At 50.4% G+C, this 24,421-nt stretch overlaps 1 protein-coding gene across 1 annotated transcript; it reads left to right on the forward strand.

The window, feature by feature from the left end:
- The first annotated feature begins 7,136 nt into the window (after positions 1-7,136).
- On the forward strand, positions 7,137-24,041 carry WNT5B (Wnt family member 5B). The gene is made up of 5 exons (XM_021921893.2): positions 7,137-7,452; positions 8,532-8,668; positions 10,198-10,445; positions 16,867-17,159; positions 22,626-24,041. The coding sequence occupies exons 1-5, from the start codon at positions 7,363-7,365 to the stop codon at positions 23,082-23,084; spliced, it is 1,227 nt and encodes a 408-aa protein (XP_021777585.2). The 5' UTR covers positions 7,137-7,362; the 3' UTR covers positions 23,085-24,041.
- The last annotated feature ends 380 nt before the right edge of the window (positions 24,042-24,421 follow it).

Below are 24,421 nucleotides of genomic sequence, written 5' to 3' on the forward strand. Positions count from 1 at the left end.
AATCTAAGCTTTGAACAGAGCTCCTTGATCGCTGTATCCATTGAAAGGCAAGACAATTTTGTGCTATCAAAGTAGTCTTCTCTTGCTGAGGATATAGTTTCTTGGTCAGTTTCACTGTTAAGACTAATCTAAAATGTCCTTCCACATTCTCTCCAAACCTTATGTTTCTTCACATTCACTCTGTACCTCACCTCTGCCGGTGTCTCCCATGAGCCCTTCACACTAAACCCGGGTCCACCCTTCCAGACCCTTAGCTCTTGACCTGCTTTGTCTTTTCCATCCCCAAGTAAAACTAAGTACAACTCTTTAAAACTATTGTATTTTAATTCCTTCAGCTTTAAGCAACCTGGCCTGTTCTCAACCCACATATCATTTTGGCTAGAGGAGAAGTCTGGCTCTTTGTGCCCACAAGGCTGTGTGTGTATCTAAGTATGTGTATTAATACTAGTAACTTTGCACGTTTTATAAACCGTGCTTTTGCCGGGCGCGGTGGCTCAAGCCTGTAATCCCATCACTTTGGGAGGCCGAGACCGGGCTGGATCACGACGGTGAAACCCCGTCTCAGGCCGGGCGCGGTGGCTCACTCCTGTAATCCCAGCACTTTGGGAGGCCGAGGCGGGTGGATCACGAGGTCAGGAGATCGAGACCATCCTGGCTAACACGGTGAAACCCCGTCTCAGGCCGGGCGCGGTGGCTCACGCCTGTAATCCCAGCATTTTGGGAGGCCGAGGCGGGCGGATCACAAGGTCAGGAGATCGAGACCACGGCGAAACCCCGTCTCTACTAAAAATACAAAAAATTAGCCGGGCACGGTTGTGGGCGCCTGTAGTCCCAGCTACTCGGGAGGCTGAGGCAGGAGAATGGCGGGAACCCGGGAGGCGGAGCTTGCAGTGAGCTGAGATCGCGCCACTGCACTCCAGCCTGGGCGACAGAGCGAGACTCCGTCTCAAAAAAAAAAAATAAAAAAAATAAACCGTGCTTTTTGTGTTACCTCCTGTATATCAGAATGTTGTTTTCTGACTTTCACACTATTTGCAGCCTTAGTAACAGGGCCATGGTGCAACGAAGAAAAGAAAGCAGGCCCGGTGTGGTGGCTTACGCCTGTAATCCTAGCACTTTGGAAGGCCAAGGCAGGTGATCACCTGAGGTCAGGAGTTTAAGACCAGCCTGGCCAACATGTTGAAACCCATGTCTACTAAAAATGCAAAAATTAGCCGGTCGTGGTGGTGCGTGCCTGTAATCCCAGCTACTCGGGAGGCTGAGTCACAAGAATTGTTTGAACCTGGGAGACAGAGGTTGCAGTGAGCTGAGATCACGCCACTGCACTCCAGCCTGGGCAACAGAGTGAGACTCTGTCTCAAAAAAAAAAGGAAGAAAGAAAGAAAGCAGAAAAGGTGTTATGCTCTAGTGACAGAGAGGACCTGTATTTGGGGAAGAGTATGGATTCCAAGCCAGGGTCAACCATTCAATTGCTGTATGAACAATTACTTAATTTTAGTTTCCCTATTTTCTCCTTTCTTCCTTTCTTCCTCTCTTCCTCTCTTTCTCTCTTCCTCTCTTTCTCTCTTTCTCTCTTTCTCTCTTTCTTTCTTTCTTTTCTTTCTTTTCTTTCAATGGAGTCTCGCTCTTTCACCCAGGCTGGAGTACAGTGGCGCGATCTCAGCTCACTGCAACCTCCGCCTCCTGGGTTAACGCCATTCTTCTGCCTCAGCCTCTCAAGTAGCTGGGACTACAGGCGCCTGGCTAATTTTTTTGTATTTTTAGTAGTGATGGGGTTTCACCATATTAGCCAGGATGGCCTCGATCTCCTGACCTCGTGATCCGCCCGCCTTGGCCTCCCAAAGTGCTGGGATTACAGGCGTGAGCCACCGTGCCCGGCCTTAGTTTCCCTATTTTCAAAGTGAGAATAATAATGGCATATGCCACAAATTTTAGTAAAGATTAAATGAGAAAAATAGATGTGAAACACAGTTCGGTGCACTAGGAGGTGCTTAATAAACGTTGATTAATACTAGCTATTGTCATTGGTTATCAATCAGAAGACATTTGTTACTGCTGAGTAAAATGATACTGGGCACAAAGAGGCTCTCAGAGAAAGTCGAAAAGGTAAGTTTGAACATTTAGGAAGCATTTGATCTACTAGAGAAGTAAGAAGTTTATACTTCACCTAAAAAACAGCCCAAGGCAGCATAAGTGGGGTAGGGAGGTGCAGACCATGAGATACATGGATTCATAAAGGCCAAAGAGGTCTCAGGGGATGAGATTCTCATGGGGTGGGATTAATCAAGCATAGTTTGATGGAGGGAGCGAATCTTGAGCATGGATGTGAAAGGAGCTTCAGATCTGGATTGCTGCAGAGCAGAGGAGAATGCTTCCTTGGGAAGAGGATCAGAATGAGGTCTTGGAGGAAAAGTGGGGTTTGTTCTAGGAGTAGAAGGAGATTGGAAAAGGAGACCTCATGTTGGGAAATTCAGGAAAACAATGAGATGGTAAGATGAGACCAAATTGGAAATAAATAATTGGGAACCACTGTAAGTTTTCAAATAGGGGAATATTATGATGTCAAATGAGTATTTGAAAGAAAACTGGTGTTGTATCTATGTGCACTTGTGAGTGAGACCATGGAGAACTACTCTGGTGTTCAGATGTCAGGAGGGTGAGTACTCACTTGGAAATTGGGAAGGAAATGAGTGAACCTGATGTATATTTTCGGAGGTATTTGTCTATTGTTCTGAGGTCCGTAAACAGCCTTTCTCTACAACAAGAGAGAAAGGGAGAGAAGGCACAGGACTCCAGCTAGCGACGCCTTGTCCTCCTCCACCTGCCTCTCCCCTGCCCCATGGAAATCACCCAGGCTGAGGCCCCCCACTTCAACAGCAATGCAGCCAAAGGGAAGCATTTCCTTTCCAAAGACTGCTGAGATGGTTTACCCTGTTATGCCAGGAATGTGAACAAAATTGCAAATGTATTTTTATTCTTTTGTTTTTTCTCTTTTTTTTTGAGATGGAGGCTCACTTTGTCACACAGGCTGGAGTGCAATGGTGTGATCTCAGCTCACTGCAACCTCCACCTCCGAGGTTCAAGTGATTCTCCTGCCTCAGCCTCCCAAGTAGCTGGGATTACAGGTGCGCACCACCACGCCCGGCTACTTTTTGTAGTTTTAGTAGTGACGGGTGTCGCCATGTCAGCCAGGCTGGTCTCGAACTCCTGACCTCAAGTGATCCTCCTGCGTCGGCCTCCCAAAGTGCTAGGATTACAGGCATGAGCACCACACCCGGCCTGTTTTTTTCTGTCTCTCTTTTTTTTTTTGAGACAAGGTCTCAATCTGTCACCCACACTGAAGTGCAATAGCACAATCACGACTCACTACAGCCTTGAACTCCTGGGCTCGAGCGATCCTCTAGCCTCAGCCTCCCCGGCGCCACCATGCTCGGCTAACTTTACATTCCTTGTAGAGGCAGGGTCTCACTGTGTTGCCTAGGCTGGTCTTGAACTCCTGGGCTCAAGCAAGCCTCCCACCTCAGCCTCTCAAAGTGCTGGGATTGTAGGTGTGAGCTACTGCACCTGGCCACAAGTGTATTTTTATTTTTATTTTTATTTTGAGACAGAGTTTCACTCTTGTTGCCCAGGCTAGAGTGTAATGGTGTGATCTCGGCTCACTGCAACCTCCACCTCCCGAGTTCAAGCAATTCTCCTGCCTCAGCCTCCCGAGTAGCTGGGATTACAGGTATGTGCCACCATGCCTGGCTGATTTTGTATTTTTAGTAGAGACAGGGTTTCTCCATGTCGATCAGGCTGGTCTCGAACTCCTGAGCCACCACTACAGGCCAAGTGGTTGTTTTTTTTTTTTTTTTTCAGACGGAGTCTTGCTCTATCGCCCAGGCTGGAGTGCAGTGGTGCGATCTCGGCTCACTGCAAGCTCCGCCTCCCCGGTTCATGCCATTCTCCTGCCTCAGCCTCCCGAGTAGCTGGGACTACAGGTGCCCACCACCACACCTGACTAATTATTTTGTATTTTTAGTAGAGGTGGGGTTTCACCTTGTTAGCCAGGATGGTCTTGATCTCCTGACCTTGTGATCCACCCGCCTCGGCCTCCCAAAGTGCTGGGATTACAGGCGTGAGCCACCGCGCCCGGCCGCCAAGTGTATTTTTAAATTACACATTCTGTAGCTCCCCACTGGGTGACCAAGTAAGAGTGCTTTTCTTTTCTTTCAGTCAACAAATATTTTTCTAGCACCTCCCACATACCCTTGTGTACGATCCTATCCACTGGGGAGAAGACGGTAAACAAGACCATTTCCAGAGCCTGCGAGGGAAGAAGCAAAAGCACAACAGAGGAGCGTGCCGCACTCTTCCTTGTCACACTAAACGATGCAGCTAAAACATGCCAGAAGCTAGAAGTAGAATAATGGCGGTGGGGGCCTTCTCTGGGAGGGATGGTCAGGGAAGGCCCCTTGGAAGGTGGGACCTCAATGACAAAGGAGTCTGCTCAGCACCCTGGAAGAGGCCCCCACCTAGGCTCGTGGCTATTTCTGGATAGGTTTCTAGGTGTGAGGGCGCCTGTCTGGGGAGAGGGGCAGATGTGGGAGGTGGCTCCATTTCCTGCAGGAGTCCTGGGATGCTCGAGGCCCTGGGTGCTGGGAAGTCAGTTCTAGACATCGGTGGGTTTGTGTAAATGGCTAATGACCTGAAATCAAGCCCTCGTCCTGTGGGGCAGGGATTTCATTTCAGGTACTGCTCTGAAGTATGGTGGAAAGCACAGAGTTGCTTGGGGTCTCAAGTCTACCTGTCCTGGTCTCTCTTTTTGTTCTTTTAACTCTAGGCTGGATGGGCGTGGCCCCTTAAGGAAATGAAAATGGGTTACTGAGTCCTAGCAGAAAAAGGAGGAGATCTTGGAGTTCCTGTCTTCCAACACGCACCTCTTTGGTTGTGATGGTGAAGTGGGAGAGTGCCATCTCAGCAGGGACCTTGGATGTGCCCTAGAGGGGGTCTTGGAGGTGTAGCGGCGTTGCACCCCCTCCCACCATCCTGCCTGCCCTGTGGTTTTGGTGGCACAGATATTTCAGAGAGTAGTCTTCCCGAGAACCCTACATCGAGTATACTACCACCCCTTCCCATTCTTGATTCTGGTCCCCTCTTTATTTTCCTCACAGTATTCACTGGACCTAACGTATTATGTATTTGTTTGTTCACTGCCATGTCTCTGGCACTTGGAGCAGTAACTGGCACATATTAGGCACCCAGTGCGTAACTCATTTGATTAATGAATGTGTTGAATGACTGAATGGATGAATGAAGAGGAGGAACAGAGCAGATGTCTGACCAGCTCATTCTGGCTTCTGGAAGGATCCTGATTGGGAATTTTGCGTCTTTCCCTCCCCACTGCCTCCTAGTCACTACTAAGGAATAGAGACCCTGATTCCTACATTTTTTTTTTTTTTTTGAGGTGGAGTCTTGCTCTGTCACCCAGGTTGGAGTACAGTAGCACCATCTCGGCTCACTGCAACTTCCACCTCCCAGGTTCAAGTCCCAAGGAGCTGGGACTGCAGACATGTGCCACCACATCTAGCTAATTGTTGTATATTTTTTGTTACAGATGAGATTTCACCATGTTGGCCGGGCTGGTCTCGAACTCCTGACCTCAGGTGATCTGCCTGCCTTGGCCTCCCTAAGAGCCCCACATTCTTAACTACTGTGGTATGTTTGAATTGACACTTGCATCTTAGGAAGGGGAAACTTTTTAGACCCTGAGGAAATCCGTAGTTATTGCAAAGGCCTTTCCCTGCCTGTTGGGCATTTACCAGATCTTTCTTCCTACACAGAAGAGAGCCTCTCCTGGTTGGATCCTGCTATAAATCTCACTAGTGACCCACAAACAGGGGTCCTGATGTGACCTGCTCATTAACACAAAACCATCAGTCCCCATACAGCTTCCTGACGCCCCAGTCAGGTGGAGGCGCAAAGTTTCCGTTCTGCCCGTGCTGATGAAACCAGTCGCCAGCATTTACCTTTCTAAGGGGTCCTTTCTCCTCCCACCCCAGCCTACCCCAGCATGAGAATGTAAGAGAATGTAAGAGAATGTAACAGCTGCCTGGCCTCAGTTCTGTGGCCACTCAAGAATTGGCTCGCATCTGTCTGCCAGGACAGAGAGCGTCCTGAGGGGGTTGGGGTGTGTGTATGTGTGTGTGTGCGCGCCTGCGTGCACATGTGTGTATAGGGGAGTTCAGTTTCAGGTACCACACATCTGGAGGTCGGAGAAAGAAGCCACTGCAGATGTTAGAGCCATTCGTAGGGGGGCAATTTAAAAAAAAAAAAAAAGCATTTTTACTAGGCCGAGAGTCTGGTGGAAAGTCTGGGGCGGGGCGGGGGGCGGGGGGTGGAGTGGAAACAGCTGCGGGAGTGATTCTTGTCTCCATATATGTTTATAAGGCACTGAGGGCGGGATTAGCAGCTCCTGGGAAGTCTGGCCCTAGTCGCTGTCAGCCTGTCCTGGGGGCAGTCAAAGCCACAGTGACCATTAGCAGGCACCCAGGCCTGTCTTTGGCTCAGAAACGGTGGCCCCCAATGTAGCCTGGGTTGAACCTAGGAATTGCAGGACTGGAGAGATTTCACTGGAGCCTGATGGAAGGGTGACAGGTGAGAGGCACTGGTGTGAGGAACAAGTGTCACAGGTGGGGAGGAAGAACGCCGCTATCTAGTGGTGGAAATGTGTGAGGATCAAAGTCCTCAGGGAGAGAAGGTGTTGCAGGCGGCAGGGTGGTGAGCTGGGCATGGGCTGGGCAGGAGGCTTCGGGGACCCGGAGAAGCAGGAGGGCATGGGCAGCCTTAGCTCTGCAATCCCGGGAAGGACTGGTAGGTGGAGTTAAGGATATTTGGACTAGGAAACGCTTTGAAGCTTTTCTCTTGTCCTCCCTACTCGGGACCTGGTCCCCTCCCCTCCATAAAACCATTAGCTCCTGGTGCCAGCCCTATCTCTGCTCCATCTCTCTTGGTTCCAGTCGGTGCATTCACAGACCTTCTGCCCTGGGGGACGAGGAGGATTTATGGGGGGAGGGGGAGGGGCATCCTTCAGAGGAGGGGAGGTCTGAGGAGAGTCGGGTGTGGGGGCTGTTAGTCCCGGGCTGGAGGCCGGCTCATTTCCGAGCTGGCTCTGCATGACAAAGGGGAAGGAGCAAGTTTCTTCTTTGATCTGCCCCTTGCCGGCCCCACACACCTGCCTGTTGGTTCCCCCGCTCCAGCTGAGACTTCTAGAAGGAAAAATCAAAAGGGGGTGGGGGAAAGGCTGTGTCCCAGCTCTCCTGGATCCTGCTTGGGCCACCTTCGTCTCCTGGTGGCCCCAGGACAAAAATACTTCCTGGGCCGATGGCCCGAAGCACCTGCCGCCCCCTCCCGGAGAGCCTGGGGACATCGACGCGCAAGAGCGGCGCAGTGAGCCGGGGCTGCGCTCGCCAGGTCCGGGGCCTCGGGGGCCCGGGGAGGCCGCTGGAGGCGCGGGTCACGCCCAGACGGAGGCCCCAGAGGACCGCAGGGGAGCCGCAGGGGGCGTGTGTCTCAGGCGTCGGCTCGCTCCAGGGTCCGGAGCACGGATCTGCCGCGGGCCTGACGGGCTGGGGACAGGGGTTCTCGGGGATGGATAGAGGAACAGGCGTGAGTTACAGCAGGCAGGAGGCCGAGAGGTGGGAGGCTCGGGAGCTACCGGGGAAGGGCCGTGGCATCTGGAAGATGCGTCCTCAGCTCAGGCATTTGATGCCAGAGCTGCCGCCTGGCGTTGGCAGTGTCCTCGGTGCAGCTGCTGGGCAAGATGCTCAGTGCCGCCCTCGAGGGGCAGGAGGGGCAGGGGCCGCCTAGGGAGGCACCACCTCAGCCACCAAAGCTTTCCCGGGCGGGCGGTTCGCGGTGTGGCTTTTACATTTCTCAGAGAAGGTGCCTTGAGAAAGTGAAAAGTGCTTGATCTGTACACAAGGGTTGGGACTCAGAAAATCTGCTGCGGGTGAGAAGGGCACAGATGGAGAGGGGAAACTCCTCCTTGGGTGCAGGTAAATCCAATGCACCAAAATTTTTTCATCCCACGAAGGAGAGCCTGAGGGTCAGAGAGAAATAAGTCTCTGGGCTGAAATGAGAGGTAGGGACGTAGGGGAGTGGACAGGATGGTCCTCGTTTCTTTGGACGTTCTGCAGCAAGGACAGGTGTGTTTTGCAACAGCCTAAGTGGTCTCCCGGGTGCCGAACGGAGGAACGCAGCAAGCTCCACTCTTGGAATTACTTGTTTTCATTTCTGTTTCTGGTTTCTCAGATCATTATTTCTTTGGAAATTAAGCCCTGCGCAGGGCTCCCACAATTTGGGGTAAGAGACAGAAGTCCTAGGGTGGGAAGATGAGCGGTGGGAGGTGGAGACTGGAAAGAGGCCGAGCTTCTTTGTGGGGAGCAAGCAGCATGTAAGCATCCGTGCACTTTTCTCCAGCTCACCCCGGCTCCTGGTGTGCCCTTATCCGCTGGGTTTCCACACTGACTCTCCATTTCTGTTTTCTCCAGGGAGCCCTACTCTGGAAGCTGTCAGTCCCAGGGCACTGGGGAGGGCTGAGGCCGACCATGCCCAGCCTGCTGCTGCTGTTCACGGCTGCTCTGCTGTCCAGCTGGGTTCAGCTTCTGACAGACGCCAACTCCTGGTGGTGAGTGAGAGGGGCTGAGGTCCTGCCTGCACAGCCGGAGGCCGCCTTCAGTGGCTGAGATGAGGAGGAAGGGCACCGTGTGTCCATGGTACCTTGATTCCTAGGAAAACTAAGGGCCTTTTTTATCCCAGGACAACTAAGAATGCTCTGTGCCTCTCTCAGCCCTTACCTGTGTCAGGGTTCCCTGAGGATAAAGGATCCGTTCATTTGATTTTTTTTCTCTAATCCTGTCCACATTCCCTTTTCCTTGGACCTTCCCTCGTGCCCATGAATTGTTAGAAATTGCTCTTGGGTTAACAAGAATATCAATACTTTGCAGTTTTTTGTTCCTTTGTTTTGTGTGTTCTGCTGGTAGGAGATAGAATTCCTCTTTTCTAAGTCTGAAGGCCAGATGAGGGGTTCACAGCACCATGGGTGGCTGGCTTTCTTCTTGTGTTTTAAAGGCTATTGTCATTGCCAAGTTGACATGGAAATGGCAGGCGATCACCACCTATTTTGCATGGTCTCTGCCACTAGCATTTTTACTCAGATGGCAAATCTGCAGCCTTCTCATCTAACACTCTATATGGCTGGTAGATGATGAGCAAAAGGGAGAGCCTCTGAACTGGTGAAGAGTGGATGAGAGGAGGCTCAAAGTGAGACATGGCAGTGAAAACATGTAGAATAGATCGTGATGTATGTAAAGTGATTGGATGTTAACGGCACAGGGGAGTCCCATGCAAAGGAATTGATTGCTTTCATGGCTTACCATGCACTTGGGCTGCACTGAACTAGTCACTCCTACTCCTTGAATGAGGCCTGTGCTCTCCCGTTGAGGTTTGGCTCCTTTTGCCCTCTACCTAAAATGAAGAGCTGCCCCCCACCCCTTGTCTTCTTATCTGCCTGCCCCCCCATTCTTAAGATCCAGTTCAGGCCGGGTGCGGTGGCTCAAGCCTGTAATCCCAGCACTTTGGGAGGCCGAGGCGGGTGGATCACGAGGTCAGGAGATCGAGACCATCCTGGCTAACATGGTGAAACCCCGTCTCTACTAAAAATACAAAAAACTAGCCAGGCGAGGTGGCGGGTGTCTGTAGTCCCAGCTACTTGGAGGCTGAGGCAGGAGAATGGCGGGAACCCGGGAGGCGGAGCTTGCAGTGAGCTGAGATCGCGCCACTGCACTCCAGCCTGGGTGACACAGCGAGACTCCGTCTCAAAAAAAAAAAAAAAAAAAGATCCAGTTCAAATTCTGGCCATTTCCCTATAAAGGCTTCTCTTCAGCCTTAAGAGCTATTTTCCTCTCTGATCACAGCAGATCCAGACACTGGAGTCTGTCTGGGGCATTTGGCCTCTTGCGTGTCCTTTGTGTTCATGCCTCAGCTTCCTTCAGTTTGTCCTTTGAAGGCCAGAACTCTGATTTACTAATTTTTCTTTCCAGGGCCTTGTACACAGGGAAGCGTTCCCTAAATGTGCTGAATGAATGACTTCATGCTGCACACAGGCGCATGCTCACGCCTGGGCCTTACTTTCCCCTTTCTGGATTGCTGTCATAGGTCATTAGCTCTGAACCCGGTGCAGAGACCCGAGATGTTTATCATCGGTGCCCAGCCCGTGTGCAGTCAGCTTCCTGGGCTCTCCCCTGGCCAGAGGAAGCTGTGCCAACTGTACCAGGAGCACATGGCCTACATAGGGGAGGGAGCCAAGACAGGCATCAAGGAATGCCAGCACCAGTTCCGGCAGCGGCGATGGAACTGCAGCACAGTGGACAACGTGTCTGTCTTTGGGAGAGTCATGCAGATAGGTAAGAGGCCATTACAAGAGGGCTCGGCTAAGGAACTGCACTCGTTTGGGAACAATGAAGCGCTCTCAGGACTGGCACAGGGAGAGCCCAAGTGGAGCCTAACTGGGCTCTCTCTAGGCTTGGCAGCGGTGTGCACCAAGCACCAAGAGAGGCACATGAGGAAGTGGGCTCTGGGAGGCTGCAGAAGCCACACGCTTCATGGTCCTCTAGCTCTCTGCCTTCCAGCCTCACCTGGGGCAGGCTGCTTGGGACTCATTGAGAGGGGGCAGAACATCTGAGCTGACTTAGAGTGGATTAGGAGAGCTGCCCATCGCCACTGCCTTTGTCTCTCAGCACAAGAAAGAGCCTTGGGTAGAGAACCAGAAATTGCAGCCCTGAACGTCTGTTGGATTTTTGTCTTTTCCACTTGAACCTTTGAAACAGAGATAGAAATGTTGGGCCAAACTGGTGATAGCTGTCACTAACCCAACCCCATCCAGTCCCAGCTTTTTCATTTGAAAGGGATGTGTGAACCTGGGGGAAGGGGTCAGACGAAAGAAAAGATGAGAGGGAGAGGGCCAGGTCTTCCTGGATTCCTGTCCCTTCCCCTCTCCCACTGCTGGCCAAGGATTCTTGGGCTACCCTATGGCTTAGATGGAGGTGTGATCTGAGGTCTAATTGTTTTCGGTCCTTTTGAAATGCAATCCTCCCCTCTCTGGCAAGAAATTGAGAAATCCGGCCCTATTCTACTGGGTCTTATCCCCAGGGCCATAAAAGCGAAGTGTTAGAATGCTGTGTTCCTTCTGCCTGACATTCTCCCAGAACACCTCCCTTCAGAAGGTTCCCTGAGGCTGGAGTGCCCTCAGAGAGGGATTTCAGCCTGGCAGGGGAGTTGGGGAAGTAGAGATTTCTTCGTGCTCCTCTCTTAGGGAGGATACTCGGAAGGCTCCTTGCCCCTCCCACTTATTCCAGACCTCTTTCCCTACCCTCCCTGCCCATATCGAGAAGTAAGGCCCAATGCAGTGGCCTGTAATCCAGCACCTTGGGAGGCTGAGGCAGGAGGATTGCTTGAGGCCAGGAGTTCAAGACCAGGCTGGGCAACATAGTGAGACCTCTGTCTCTATTAAAAAAATTTTTTAAGAGAGAGAGGGAATTAAAGATGGGGAAAGTACACGTTGAAACTTGCTTCTCTCTTGCTTCCTTCGGTATCAACTCAGGGTGCGTGAAAGGAAGGTCCTAGTGTTCCTGGGACAGTCTTGGGGGCGGCTTTCCCAACAGAGTGGACTTGGGGGTTTAGTGGGATTTACTTACAGTTTATTGATTCTTCTCAAACCCACTTGGCATTTGTCTCTTCTTTCTGGCGAAAATCTTGGCAGCACTCCTGCCCTGTGTTGTGGGCAAGGAGACTAGGACGGCCCAGGTGCAGAGAGAGTCTCCTCTGATCTCTTCGGTGGAGTTAATGTCTCTTGGGGACCTAATGTAGGCCTGATGTTGGCTAGATCCTTTTCATGTGTATTTCATGTGCCTAAAGGCCCCAAAGTGAGGCTGTACCTTAGGAAAGAAAGGGGTTGGCAAGAAAAGACACCCCGATGGGTTCAGATGTGCACTAGGTGCCTAGCGAAAGCAAACCCTGTCGAAGAGAGCCCTATTCTGTTACAAAATGGAACCCTTCTGTTTGCCTGATTTTCCCCTTCCTTTTTATAACATCACTGAAGGCTCATGCTACCTAGGAGGCTGTCCTCCTTCTTCCCCGCGCCCTGAGCTCCTGAGTAGCTCCTGGTGAGTCCTCGGTCGCCCTATCTTGAGAATGACAAAGGCTTCCTTTCTCCTTTGAAGCTGCTGCGAAAGTCGGTCACCAGAGGGCGGCAGAGCAGCTTGGAGGCTCCTCTCTGCCCGTTGCCCAGCCTCTGCCCAGGGAGCTTGGAGGCACCTTGGGCTGCTATGGAACAGAGAGGGCATGAAATTGTTCTGCTCTCTCCTGTAGGGGAAAGACACGCGTCCCTCATGGCTGTTTTTTTTTTTTTTTTTTTTAGCCGTTTATTCTTGAGGTGGTTAGAGATTCAGCTCTGAACTGTTGCATATATAGATAAACCCCAGCGTTGCATGTCCATTCTGAAACCCCGAATTACCTCTTTCTTGCTGAAGGTAGCAACAGTAGATGGCACTCAGTAGGCTTACCCAAGGGCCCAAAGGCTGCCCCATGAAGGCAGAGCTACCCTCACTCAGCTTCTGATGAAGCCCCGACTGAAAGAGGCAGGCAGCGCTCCGGAGGGCAAATCTGGACCCCAAACAGTCATGATAGGGTAGAATCGTCTGAGTACAAAATGTCTGGTGTGTTAGTTCAGCTGCAGGTACGTGATTTTAGAAGGCAGTTCTGAGAGGGCTGATTCAACTCTGAAAAGTGTGTTTGCTAAAGAATGATAGAAATAAATCAGACATATGTAGCTTGGAAAAGTGAAAACGTAAAAGACTTAATAGTTGTTTTCAAACACGGAAGAGCTGTCAAATGGGAAAGGGATTATACACAGTGCAACTGCAGCAGGCAGAAATCATAAGGAGGCATATTTCAGCTTAATACAAGAAGGAGCATTCTGGTGATTAGAGTCATTTAAAAAAAGATGGAATGGATTGCCTTGAAAATCCAGCCCACTTCTCTGAGGAACTCTGTAGAGGGCAAGCTCCCGGTGGATATGGAGGATAGCTCGGGGCTGCAGCCTGGGAGGCTCCCTCCGTTCCAGGATGCCATGTCAGGTGGTTGAGGCTGCATTTTAAGGAGATGAATTCCTCAAAGTGGGGCCCAGACCCTCCTCCCTGAGAGCCTCTTTGGCCATCTTACCATCCCCAGTGCTCCTTATCTCATTCTGAGCCCCGTAGACCAGGTCCTATTGGCCAAATCACGAGTGTAACTTCCTGCCATCATTTCGGTTTTTCTTGGGCTATTCTTATTTCACAACTGACCAGAAGCCAGCCACTGGTTCATAGAGAAAAACGAACTCACTCAGCATGGTCTGTTTGTAAACTTCACTGTGTCATGCCCAGATAATCAAGAAGTAAGGCCAAGGGGGAGATTTCTCTAGACCTATTGATTGATTTCAGACTGCTTCCCTTTCTACCTCCTAAGACAAGACTGTGGGATTCTCCCTGGTTTAATCTCTGAGATCAGGATTGAATCTGTTTCCTGCTAAGAATCACTCCCTTCTCTCTGTATCTTAGTCCCTATAAGTATCATTTGTCATTTCTTATAACCGCTTTATTGAGATATATAACTCACATACCATGAAATTCACCATTTTAAAGTGTACAATTCAGTGGCTTTTAGCATATTCACAAGGTTGTGCAACCATCACCACTATCTAATTCCATAACATTTTCACCACTCCATAGAGAAACTGCATACTCGTTAGCTGTCACTCTCCGTATTCCAACCCCGAACCCTAGGTAACCACTATTCTTTCTCCACGGATTTGCCTATCCTGGGCATTTCTTATAAACGGGATTATATAATATATGGCCTTTCGTGACTGGCTCCTTTTACTTAGCACCATGATTTAAAGGTTCATCTGTGTTGTAGTCTACATATATTTCTTTTCTTTTTTTTTTTTTTTTTTTTGAGACAGGGTCTCACTGTGTTGCCCAGGCTAGAGTGCAGTGGTGTAATCATAGCTTATTGCAGCCTCCAGCTCCTGGGCGTAAGCAATTCTTCCACCTCAGCCTCCTGAGAAGCTGGGACTACAGGCACATGCTATCATGCCCAGCTAATTTTTTTTTTTTTGAGATGGAGTTTCACTCTTGTTGCCCAGGCTGGAATGCAATGGTATGATCTCGGCTCACTGCAACCTCTGCTTCCTGGGGTCAAATGATTCTTCTGTCTCAGTCTCCGATTAGCTGGGATTATAGGTACCTGCCACCACGCCTGGCTAGTTTTTGTATTTTTAGTAGAGACAGGGTTTTACTATGTTGGCCAGGCTGGTCTCGAACTCCTGACCTCAGGTGATCCATGCTCCTTGGCCTCCCAAAGTGCTAGGATTACAGACATGAGCCACCATGCCCAGCTTAATTTTTTCTTTTTTAATGTTTTTGTAGAGATGAGGTACTGCTATGTTGCCAAGCTGTTCTGAAACTCCTGGCTTCGAGTGAGCCTCCTGTCTCGGCCTCCCAAATTGCTGGGATTACAGGTGTGAGTCACCACACCCAGTCACTTTTTATGGCTGAGTAATATTCCATTGCATGGATAATACCACATTTTGATTACCCATTTACCCACTGATAGTTTGGTTGTTTTCATTTTTTGCCTGTTATGAATAATGCCGCAAGAAGCATTCCTATATCAGTTTCTGTGTGGACATATGTTTTCATTTCTCTTGGGTATAAAGGCACTCCCAAGATATTGCAGGTTTGCAGGTTTGGTTCCACTGTACTGCAATAAAGTGAATATGCAATAAAGTGAGTTGCATGAATTATTTGCATGAATTTCCAGTGCATATAAAAGTTATGTTTACACTATTCTATCGTCTATTAAGTGTGTAATAACATTACGTCTTAAAAAAAGGTACATTCCCTTAATTAAAAATATTTTATTGCTAAAAAATGCTGACAGAAACACAAAGTAAGTACATGCTATTGGAAAAGTAGCACTGATAGATTTGTAGCAGGATTGCCACAAACCTGCAATTTGTAAAAAACGCAACACCAGCCGGGCGTGGTGGCTCGTGCCCGTAATCCCAGCACTTTGGGAGGCCCAGGCGGGCGGATCACGAGGTCAGGAGATCGAGACCATCCTGACTAACACGGTGAAACCTCATCTCTACTAAAAATACAAAAATTAGCCGGGCGCGCTGGCGTGCGCTTGTAGTCCCAGATACTCTGGTGGCTGAGGCAGGAGAATGGCGTGAACCCAGGAGGCGGAGCTTGCAGTGAGCCAAGATCGCACCACTGCACTCCAGCCTGGGCGACAGAGTGAGACTCCGTCTCAAAAAAAAACCAAAACCAAGCAAACAAACAAAAAACGCAACACCTGCACAGCAGAGGAAAGCTGAGCACAGTAAAACAAGGAGCTTTGCCTGTGTTCTTAGGAGTGGGATTGCTGTGTCCTGTGGGAACTCTATGTTGAACCTCGTGACTGTTAGCCTTAGACTGCCAGATTGTTTTGCAAAGCAGCTGCACCGCTTACCATTCCCACCCACAGTAAGCGAGGTTTCTGTTTTTTCCATATTCTCACCAACTTGTTATTGGCCGTCTTTTTGATGATAGCCATCCTAGTGGATGTGATTTGGGCTTGCATGTCCCTGATAGCTTGAGTATTCTGAAACAGGCATTTTACTGAAATAGAACATATATTATATGAATTTTTAGGTGGGTCACCACAGCAGTAAAGGGGAGCATAGTTGGGATTTTCTACTGGAAAATGATCTGGGTATTAAGAGGGACCGTGATGAGTGTCTGGAATTGTAGGTGCTATAAATGTGGTTCCCAGTGCTCTTGAGTTAGCAGGCAGTGTGGATCCTGTGGAAGAGAGAGGAAGACAGCGTGAATCTTTCTAGACACTGTAATTCTAGTTCATTTTTGACTCCTGGCCTCTGCCACTGTCTAGCTAGATAATGGCAGCAGTACAGACAGATGTGCAGCTCATAGAGTGATGAGAAATGGCATCTGTGAGGGAGATATTTGTTAGGCTACGGTGTCCTACTCTTGATCCCATGATCTCTTCCTTAGCCTCATTCCGTTCGACTCCCATGTTCTGTGTGTTTCTGAATGCCTATTCTCCCCTCCGCTGAGGTCTCCCTCCTAGGAACCTACCGGTCACACAGGCTCTTCTGCAGTGGGTATTAGTGCAGGCCAGGGCTGGAGGGACTTTTGTTTTGTTTTGTTTTTGTTGTTTTTTTGTTTGTGTTTTTGAGACAATCTCACTCTGTCGCCCAGGCTGGAGTGCAGTGGCCCCGTCTTTGCTCACTGCAACCTCCGCCTCCTGGGTTCAAGCAATTCTCTGCCTCAGCCTCCCAAGTAGCTGGGATTATAGGCACCCGCCCCCAAACCCGGCTAATTTTTTGTATTTTTAGTAGAGATGGGGTTTCACCATCGTGGCCAGGATGGTCGAACTCCTGACCTCGTGATCCACCCGCCTCGGCCTCCCAAAGTGCTGGGATTACAGGCGTGAGCCACCGCGCCCGGCCAGGGACTTGTTTTATTCTGGGTGGTTTCCTAGGGCTGAGCTAGGGCCCAGAGGCGGAAATAAAACTGAGCCAATTTCAGCCCATTATAAAGAGACGTTTTCTAGCATTAGAGCTACAGGAAGCGAAAAGCGCTCCTCCTGAGCCCCCTGCCCCAGGAGTGTCAGCAGAGGCTGCGGTGTGCGGGTCAGTCGGGGGAGATGGGGAGAAGGGGAGAAGGACAGTCGCTGGGAGAGGACAGTGCACCCCCTTACTGCCCCTGCCTCGTTTTGCAGGTAGCCGTGAGACCGCCTTCACCTACGCAGTGAGCGCTGCAGGTGTGGTCAACGCCATCAGCCGGGCCTGCCGCGAGGGCGAACTCTCCACCTGCGGCTGCAGCCGGACCGCGCGGCCCAAGGACCTGCCCCGGGACTGGCTGTGGGGTGGCTGTGGGGACAACGTGGAGTACGGCTACCGCTTCGCCAAGGAGTTTGTGGATGCCCGGGAGCGAGAGAAGAACTTTGCCAAAGGATCGGAGGAGCAGGGCCGGGTGCTCATGAACCTCCAGAACAACGAGGCTGGCCGCAGGGTAAGCTGGGCCTCCCCGGCCTCCCCAGCACTGCAGACCTCCGGGGCTGTTCCCGGGCTGTGCCACCAGCTGTGGCCTGGCCATCAAGGAAACGGGTTCGTCTGACCGTGAAGATTCTTACCTACAATTGCAAGTTTAGATGTCCACACTATTGAACAAATCCTTTTCAAAATGCCTCACTTCCCAATGGGCACATGTGCTTTTTGTGTGTGTTTTGTTTTGTTTTGTTTTTATTATTTCACAGTTCCTAGAGGACTTAGGTGCAATGTTTGGATCAGAATTCCAGACATAACGATTAGAGCAGAGCTCTTGTCTTGGCCACCCCTGCTTTGCAACTTGAACAGATAATGCGATTGGGTGTTCAGGCCATTAGACCTCATCTAGGGTTTATGCTCTGTTAAAGGCTCCGGTAAAACCAGAGTCGACTTTTAAGAACTGCTATCATACGTATCCAGAAACCCAGTCAAAAAACATATTCAAGTACTAATGACAAACACACTTCTGTGCTAGGAGTTTTTAAACCTAAGTGGAAGTGTGAGAAGACAGCCATCTGTTTAAGGTTCAAGGAAACAGCCTCCCCAGTTTCATGTAAGATGTGACCGCCTTTTAAGCCTCAGTTTCAGTAGAAACAACAATGCAGGTTTGAGGGGAGCTTGGTTCATTGCACGTGCAGAGCACACCTGGGCAGCAGCTTCAGGGCCCCAGGTGGCGTGCTGGAAAGCGGGAACCCTCTCCGCCTGCACCTTGTTCCTGAAAACCCCTCCTCTGGGCACACATCCGGCCTCCACTTTTCTTTGCTGTCCCCCATCATGGCTGCCTCTGCCACATGAAACTGGGGGACCTGCCCCGCGAGACTGGAGGGCCTGCCCCACAGGAAGCTCTGCCTTTTGCTGCTTCTGCATAGTCAATGTTGATAGGGACCGAGGGCGACATGGGTGTGCACCCGGGTTTCCCCTGAGAAAGATCTGAGGTCTGAGCAGTGGGTGGCGAGAGGCTCTTTCTCCTGCAAAAAGAGCTCTCAGGAAACAGCACGGACTTCTTTCTTGGAGTGTTGTCCCCACTCGGGTCTATGTCAAGCCAGCTGGCTCTGGTTCCCAGGTGACGTATTGTAACAAAGATGAACTCACTCAAAAATGAGAATGGTGGCCAGGCGCAGTGGCTCACGCCTGTAATCCCAGCACTTTGGGAGGCAGGCAGGTGGATCACCTGAGGCCAGGAGTTTGAGACGAGCCTGACCAACATGGTGAAATTCTGTCTCTACTAAAAATACAAAAAATTAGCTGGGCATGGTGGTGCGCACCTGTAGTCCCAGCTACTTGGGAGGCTGAGGCAGGAGAATTGCGTGAACCTGGGTGGTGGAGGCTGCAGTGAGCCGACATCACACCACTGCACTCCAGCCTGGGCAACAGAGCAAGACTCCATCTCAAAAAAAAAAAAAGAAAATGGCAATTTCTTAGAAGTTTAATGGTGGCACCCTGGTGATTCAGTAACAGGGTATGAATATATGCCTCAAAATTTCTTTACATAGCAAAATCTAAAAATGTGAACTCATGAGAGGCTGGGCACGGTGGCTCACGCCTGTGTTCCCAACACTTTGGGAGGCCGAGGCGGGTGGATCACCTGAGGTCAGGAGTTCAAGACCAGGCTGGCCAACATGGTGAAACCCCATCTGTAGTAAAAATACGAAAAATTAGCCATACATGGTGGCACAAGCCTGTAATCCCAGCTACTTGGGAGGCCGAGGCAGGGGAACTGCTTGAGCCGGAGGTTGCAGTGAGCCGAGATTGTGCCGCTGCACTCCAGCCCAGGCAACAGAGCAAGACTCTGTCTCCAAAAAAAAAAAAAAAAAAAGAAAAAAAAAAGTGTGAACTCATATATTGGAGCACATATCAAAGAAATGGAATAGGAAGTGTCTTTTGTCTGAATGCGGATTTTGTGGTATTGGCTGGATGGAATGTGGTGCACCTGTGTGCATAGCATCACCCGCCGTGGGGTATCAGGTAGAGACCAGAGTGGATTATTTGCCCAGGGTCTTCCTTACACCTCCCCTATCCAAAGGCTACTTTTGTTTCCCAGAAAAGGACGTGTATAAGGTGGTGTCAGTCTGTGGTGATGTTAGGAGTTCTGGTAGTTGCTAATCCAGGGCAGAGAGACTGGAGGCATCTCAGGTGACTTCTGCTCAGGGCGTGTGTGCAGCCTCCCGGTCTCTCAGGCACCCTGTCCGTCTCCCAGTCCATTTGCCCACGTCCTCGGGTGTCTGAGCCTGAGGAGTAGAGACGTCAGTGAAGGGGTTAAGATCCACACTTTATCTCTTGAATGCCCGGAGTCGATCCAGTTTTTGAGATCCTAGTTGAAACACTGCCCTCCCTAGTCCCCGTTGTTAGTAGTTTTTCTCCTGCCTGATCTTCAGTCGGGCGTTCTTGCTCTTCTCAAGTATTCCTTACTCCACCTCTGCCTTGGGAGGTTGGCGGTAGGTTCCTGTGGGCAGGGATTGCCCTCTCTACCCCTTTGTTTCAACCGTCCCTGTGCTGTATGTGGGTGGGGCAAATGGATACGCACAGAGGAGTTCCGTGTTGCCTCCTCGGGAGAGGTCAGATTCACAGAGGCTGCTTTTGGCTCTGCTGAGCTGTGCTATGGTGTCCGCACGTGCCTGTGACCAGGCAGGTGCCACCCACTCTTCCCCTTTCCCCTGCTGCTGAGTCTGTCTCACTTTATTGCCCTTAATTGTTTGTTGACTTGTCTGGGCTCTTATCTGGCAGCCTTCTCTCCCATCGAGCTTGTTTCTGGCTTGCACACCTTCCCTCTCTGTCTCCCCGCTTAGCCCCTTCCTTCAGGCGCCACACCTCTCCTCTTCCTTAACTCCTTATCTCTCCCTTTGCCTCTGCCTGCTTCAGGTTGGGAATTCCTGGCCCTCTCTATTTTTTATCCTCTCCAAGGAACAGGCCTCGGCCATCAGTCATCATCTGAGGCCGGAGGTATTCACTGCCTGCCTCCTCACACCTACACACAAAGTTCTCCAGCAAGGACTGAGTGATGGCTGGGATGGAAAATAGACAAGTATTTTAGAACCAGATTAAAAAGAAGAAAAGATTATCCAGGATCTGGCATCTTGACACAGAGTCAATCTTAAGCTCCTTTGCCAGAAGTTTCTCTTGGCCTGCAAGAGCATCTGATAGCTCCTTCTTAGACAGTGGCGACAGCACCCGCGGCTGATGTTGTTCTGCCACTGAAGGGTTTGTAAGCATTTTCCAGATAAAAGCCTGGTGCCTAATCCTGTGACATTCCTGTCTGTCACCAGGCTCAACACACCATTAGATAGAAGTGGAAGAGGAGCTGAGAGGGCTTTTCCAGGGACAAATTGTAGAACTAAAATATTTTTTAAAGCTTTTTTTTTTTTTTGGCTTTTTGAGTTAGCAGTCTGGGCTGAAAATTGGCATTTCCCCCTATCGCCTACAAAAGGAGCTTGTGTGTGTGTGTATATATATATATTGATATATATATATCAATAGTAAAATATGAAAAAAATTGCAGATATTCCTATCTCTACAACATCTTTGAATTAGGGAAAGGATGGAGGGGGTGTTTAAACTGGTGCGCTTCCTCTTGGATTTGTTTTCCTAAAATTCTGGTCCTTGCCCTCCAGAGTCTTGTTCCGACTCTCTTTCCCCAACTCTGTCTGAGTGTTTGCCCTGCAAGAGATGCTTATCCGTGCCCTGAGCTGCTAAGCAAGAAGGTGCGCAGTTTCCAACCCTTAATGTTTCCTTCTCTCAGCAATGCCAGACGCCTGTCATCCCTCTCTAAACCAAGGACCATTTCCAGAGGAATGTCAGGCTGCAGCTCAGACCCAGGGCATTTGGGCCGGAAGAGTAATTGCAGGTCCCGTCTTTGAAGTGTCTGTGGGAATGGGGTGTCAGTTCCTTTATGTCTTGGACCTGGAGCTGCCCGGCTAAGTGCTGGTGCCTTTCACCTTGGGAAGAGCCTTCCTTTCCTTCCTCCTCTGCTCTAAGCCAACTTTAAGCCCCAAGATGGGAGTGGATAAGTGCTTGTTGTTCTGACTCCTTTCTGGGTGGCCTTGGAGGTTAGTGAGCCTCTAGAGCTTCAGTTTTTCCACCATAAAATAGTGGGAATAACTCCATCCCGGAAAAAACTCAGGAAGACTTTTGACAACAGTCATATGCACTGATGATGGCTGTGCTGTCTCTTGCACCTGCAGTGGTCTCTGCTTAGCTCTGAATAAAGACACAATCTGGGGGCTCTTGAAAAGAAATCTAAGAGAAACCCTTGAAAAATGAGTCCTGACTCAGTTGGTAACAATGGCTGTGCATAAGAAAATGGTCTGCAGCCGGCTTGCGTTTTCATCCCGCCATCTGCACGTCTGGGCCTGCTGCCAGGGTTGGTTGCCATGGTGCGTCCGTGTGCTGCCGTTGAAAAGCACTCTGTAAGCAGCTTTCTGGTCTGCTCTTGCTTTTACGTTTTGATTTGGGATAACTCAAGTTCGCATCTACTCCTCGTGGCGGTGTTCTGTGACTTCCGGGTTAGACTTGTTTTCCGATGAAGTGCTCCCGCAGGCAGGCCCAGCCACTTGCAGTTCCCTTGCACGTTGCCTCACTGTGTCACTCCGCCTCTCCCAGGGGGGCCTGGGGGCTGCTAGGGAGGAAGACAGTGGTCTTGCTTACAAATGGATGGCGTATGGCAAGACTCCTGATGACTCCATGGAGCTAGTGACCACGTGGCAACATGGGGAAAGGGGCCATTTAATTCTCAGGGTATTTGACAAGATCAGGGAGAGTTTTGGGCTAACCAGGGCTATGCCAGGGATTTCTGTGATAGGCTTGTGATACAACTGGATTCTTTTTTCTGACTTGCGCTCCTATTATGCAAAAGCTCGACACATTTTGTTGTTTTCTTGTGTTTTGCTTTGTTTCTAGAGATGGAGTCTTGCCCTGTTGCCCAGGCTGGAGTGCAGTGGCACAATCCTAGCTTGCTGCATCCTCAAATTCCTGGGCTTAAGTGATCCTCCTTCCTTGGCCTCCCCAGTAGCTGGGACTACAGGCACTAGCCACAGTGCCTGGCTGTATTTTGTTGGTTATTATTAATTTGTTTGAGGCTTTGATCAAGATGGAGATATCTTTGTTTTCTGATTGTGAAAAGGATGCATTGGTTGTAACAGGTTTTGAAGAATGAGAAACTGACAGAGTAGAGAGTGAAAGTGCCTCGGTGCCATCCTCTTGGCTGATAGGAACAGGTTGCCTTGCCTCCCCAGTGTTATTTTCTGTGGCGCTCCTTTTATGTTTTCCCTCTGAGCACCCGAGCACCCTGGAAGGATCTTTGCATGCATTTGAAAAGCTATCTCTCCCCATACCCTACCCGCCCGTCCTGTGTCCAAGGCCTGTGACTACCCCAGCCACCCTCTGGGCCTCTTCTGCCGGGATCCTCCTTTTTACTCCCTTCTTTCTCCTCCCCTAGGCTGTGTATAAGATGGCAGACGTAGCCTGCAAATGCCACGGCGTCTCGGGGTCCTGCAGCCTCAAGACCTGCTGGCTACAGCTGGCCGAGTTCCGCAAGGTGGGGGACCGGCTGAAGGAGAAGTACGACAGTGCGGCCGCCATGCGCGTCACCCGGAAGGGCCGGCTGGAGCTGGTCAACAGCCGCTTCACCCAGCCCACCCCGGAGGACCTGGTCTACGTGGACCCCAGCCCTGACTACTGCCTGCGCAACGAGAGCACGGGCTCCCTGGGCACGCAGGGTCGCCTCTGCAACAAGACCTCGGAGGGCATGGATGGCTGTGAGCTCATGTGCTGCGGGCGTGGCTACAACCAGTTCAAGAGCGTGCAGGTGGAGCGCTGCCACTGCAAGTTCCACTGGTGCTGCTTCGTCAAGTGCAAGAAGTGCACCGAGATCGTGGACCAGTACATCTGTAAATAGCCCGGGAGGCCTGCTCCCGGCCCCCCTGCACTCTGCCTCACAAAGGTCTATATTATATAAATCTATATAAATCTATTTTATATTTGTATAAATAAATGGATGGATGCTAAATAATGAAAAGATGAAAATGGAAAGGAAAAGCTTATTTAAGAGATGCTGGAGATCTTTGAGGAGTGGACTTTGCTGGTTCTCTCCTCCTGGTGGGTGGGAAACGGGGCTTTTTCTCTCCCTCTGGCGAGGACTCTCAGGATGTAGGGACTTGGAAATATTTTCTGTCTGTCCACCATGGCCTGGAGGAGGGAGGTTGTGGTTGGATGGAGGAGACGAGCTTGTCTGGAAGTCTGGAGTCTTTGTTGGTTAGATGACTGCCTGTGACCCTGGCCACTAGGCCAAGAGGCCCTACGAAGGTGGCGGGAACTCAGCTTCAACCTCGATGTCTTCAGGGTCTTGCCCAGAATGTAGATTGGTTCCCTAAGAGGCCTGGTGCTCTCTTACTCTTTCATTCCCGTGCATATGTGCAGCATCTACAGTTTACAGGAATGGCTCCTTCCCTAAAATGAGAAATCCAAGGTCCTCTCTGGCCCAGTGACCACAAAGAGCTCTGCACCTCCCGGACTTTGGGCCTGCCTTTCCAGCGAGAATTCTTCATCCTCCACCATTCACTAGCTCCTGCCTGAAGAGGAATGGGGGCCATTTGACCTGACACGTCAGGAAAGGCCTGAGCTGAATGTTTGCGCCTGGGCTGCAGAAGGCTGGGTGCGTGACCGGGCTGCGTGGACGTCATGCTGTCTTCCCCCCACGGGAGGGGAAGCTTGAGCTGCTGCTGTCACTCCTCCACCGAGGGAGGCCTCATAAACCACAGGACATGGCGACAGGTCAGGCTGGCGGGCCCGGCGTGCTCATCATCTCTGTCCCAGGTGTACAGTTTCTCTCTGACATTAAATGCCCTTCGTGGAGGTTTCGCTCCCTTTCCTTATTTGGACCCACACTGACCTTTCATGAGTCTCCTTTTATTTTTTATTTGATCTTTAGAACTCTCCTCCGCAGTGTGGAAGAGGGTAAGGAAACTGAGACTCCTTAGACTATATAGTCTGGTGATTAGGGAGAGGGACAGAAGAATGTTTTGAGAATTAAATAAGGTGATGCATTTAGGCATCACCCCAAGGACTAGCACACAGTTAGACACTCAGGAAGCGGTAGCCATTACTATTACTACTGTGAACAAGGGAATTCAGAGATTTAAGCTGAAACCTCACATTTACCTTCCCCTTTCCCTTCCCCGATTTGATAGCGTATCAAGCGAACCCTGGCTTGTTAAAGCACGGGTGATGGAGATG

The sequence above is a fragment of the Papio anubis genome, chromosome 9 (genome assembly GCF_008728515.1).
Source record: "Papio anubis isolate 15944 chromosome 9, Panubis1.0, whole genome shotgun sequence".
In the NCBI taxonomy this organism is placed as follows: Eukaryota; Metazoa; Chordata; class Mammalia; order Primates; family Cercopithecidae; genus Papio; species Papio anubis.

Excerpts from the sequence above, each read along its gene's own strand:
- WNT5B (XM_021921893.2), top strand. The coding sequence starts at position 7,363 with ATGGCCCGAAGCACCTGCCGCCCCCTCCCGGAGAGCCTGGGGACATCG. Across the intron at positions 7,453-8,531 it reads GCCGGGGCTGCGCTCGCCAG|GGAGCCCTACTCTGGAAGCT; the intron begins GTCCGGGGCCTC and ends TGTTTTCTCCAG. Across the intron at positions 17,160-22,625 it reads ACAACGAGGCTGGCCGCAGG|GCTGTGTATAAGATGGCAGA; the intron begins GTAAGCTGGGCC and ends CTCCTCCCCTAG.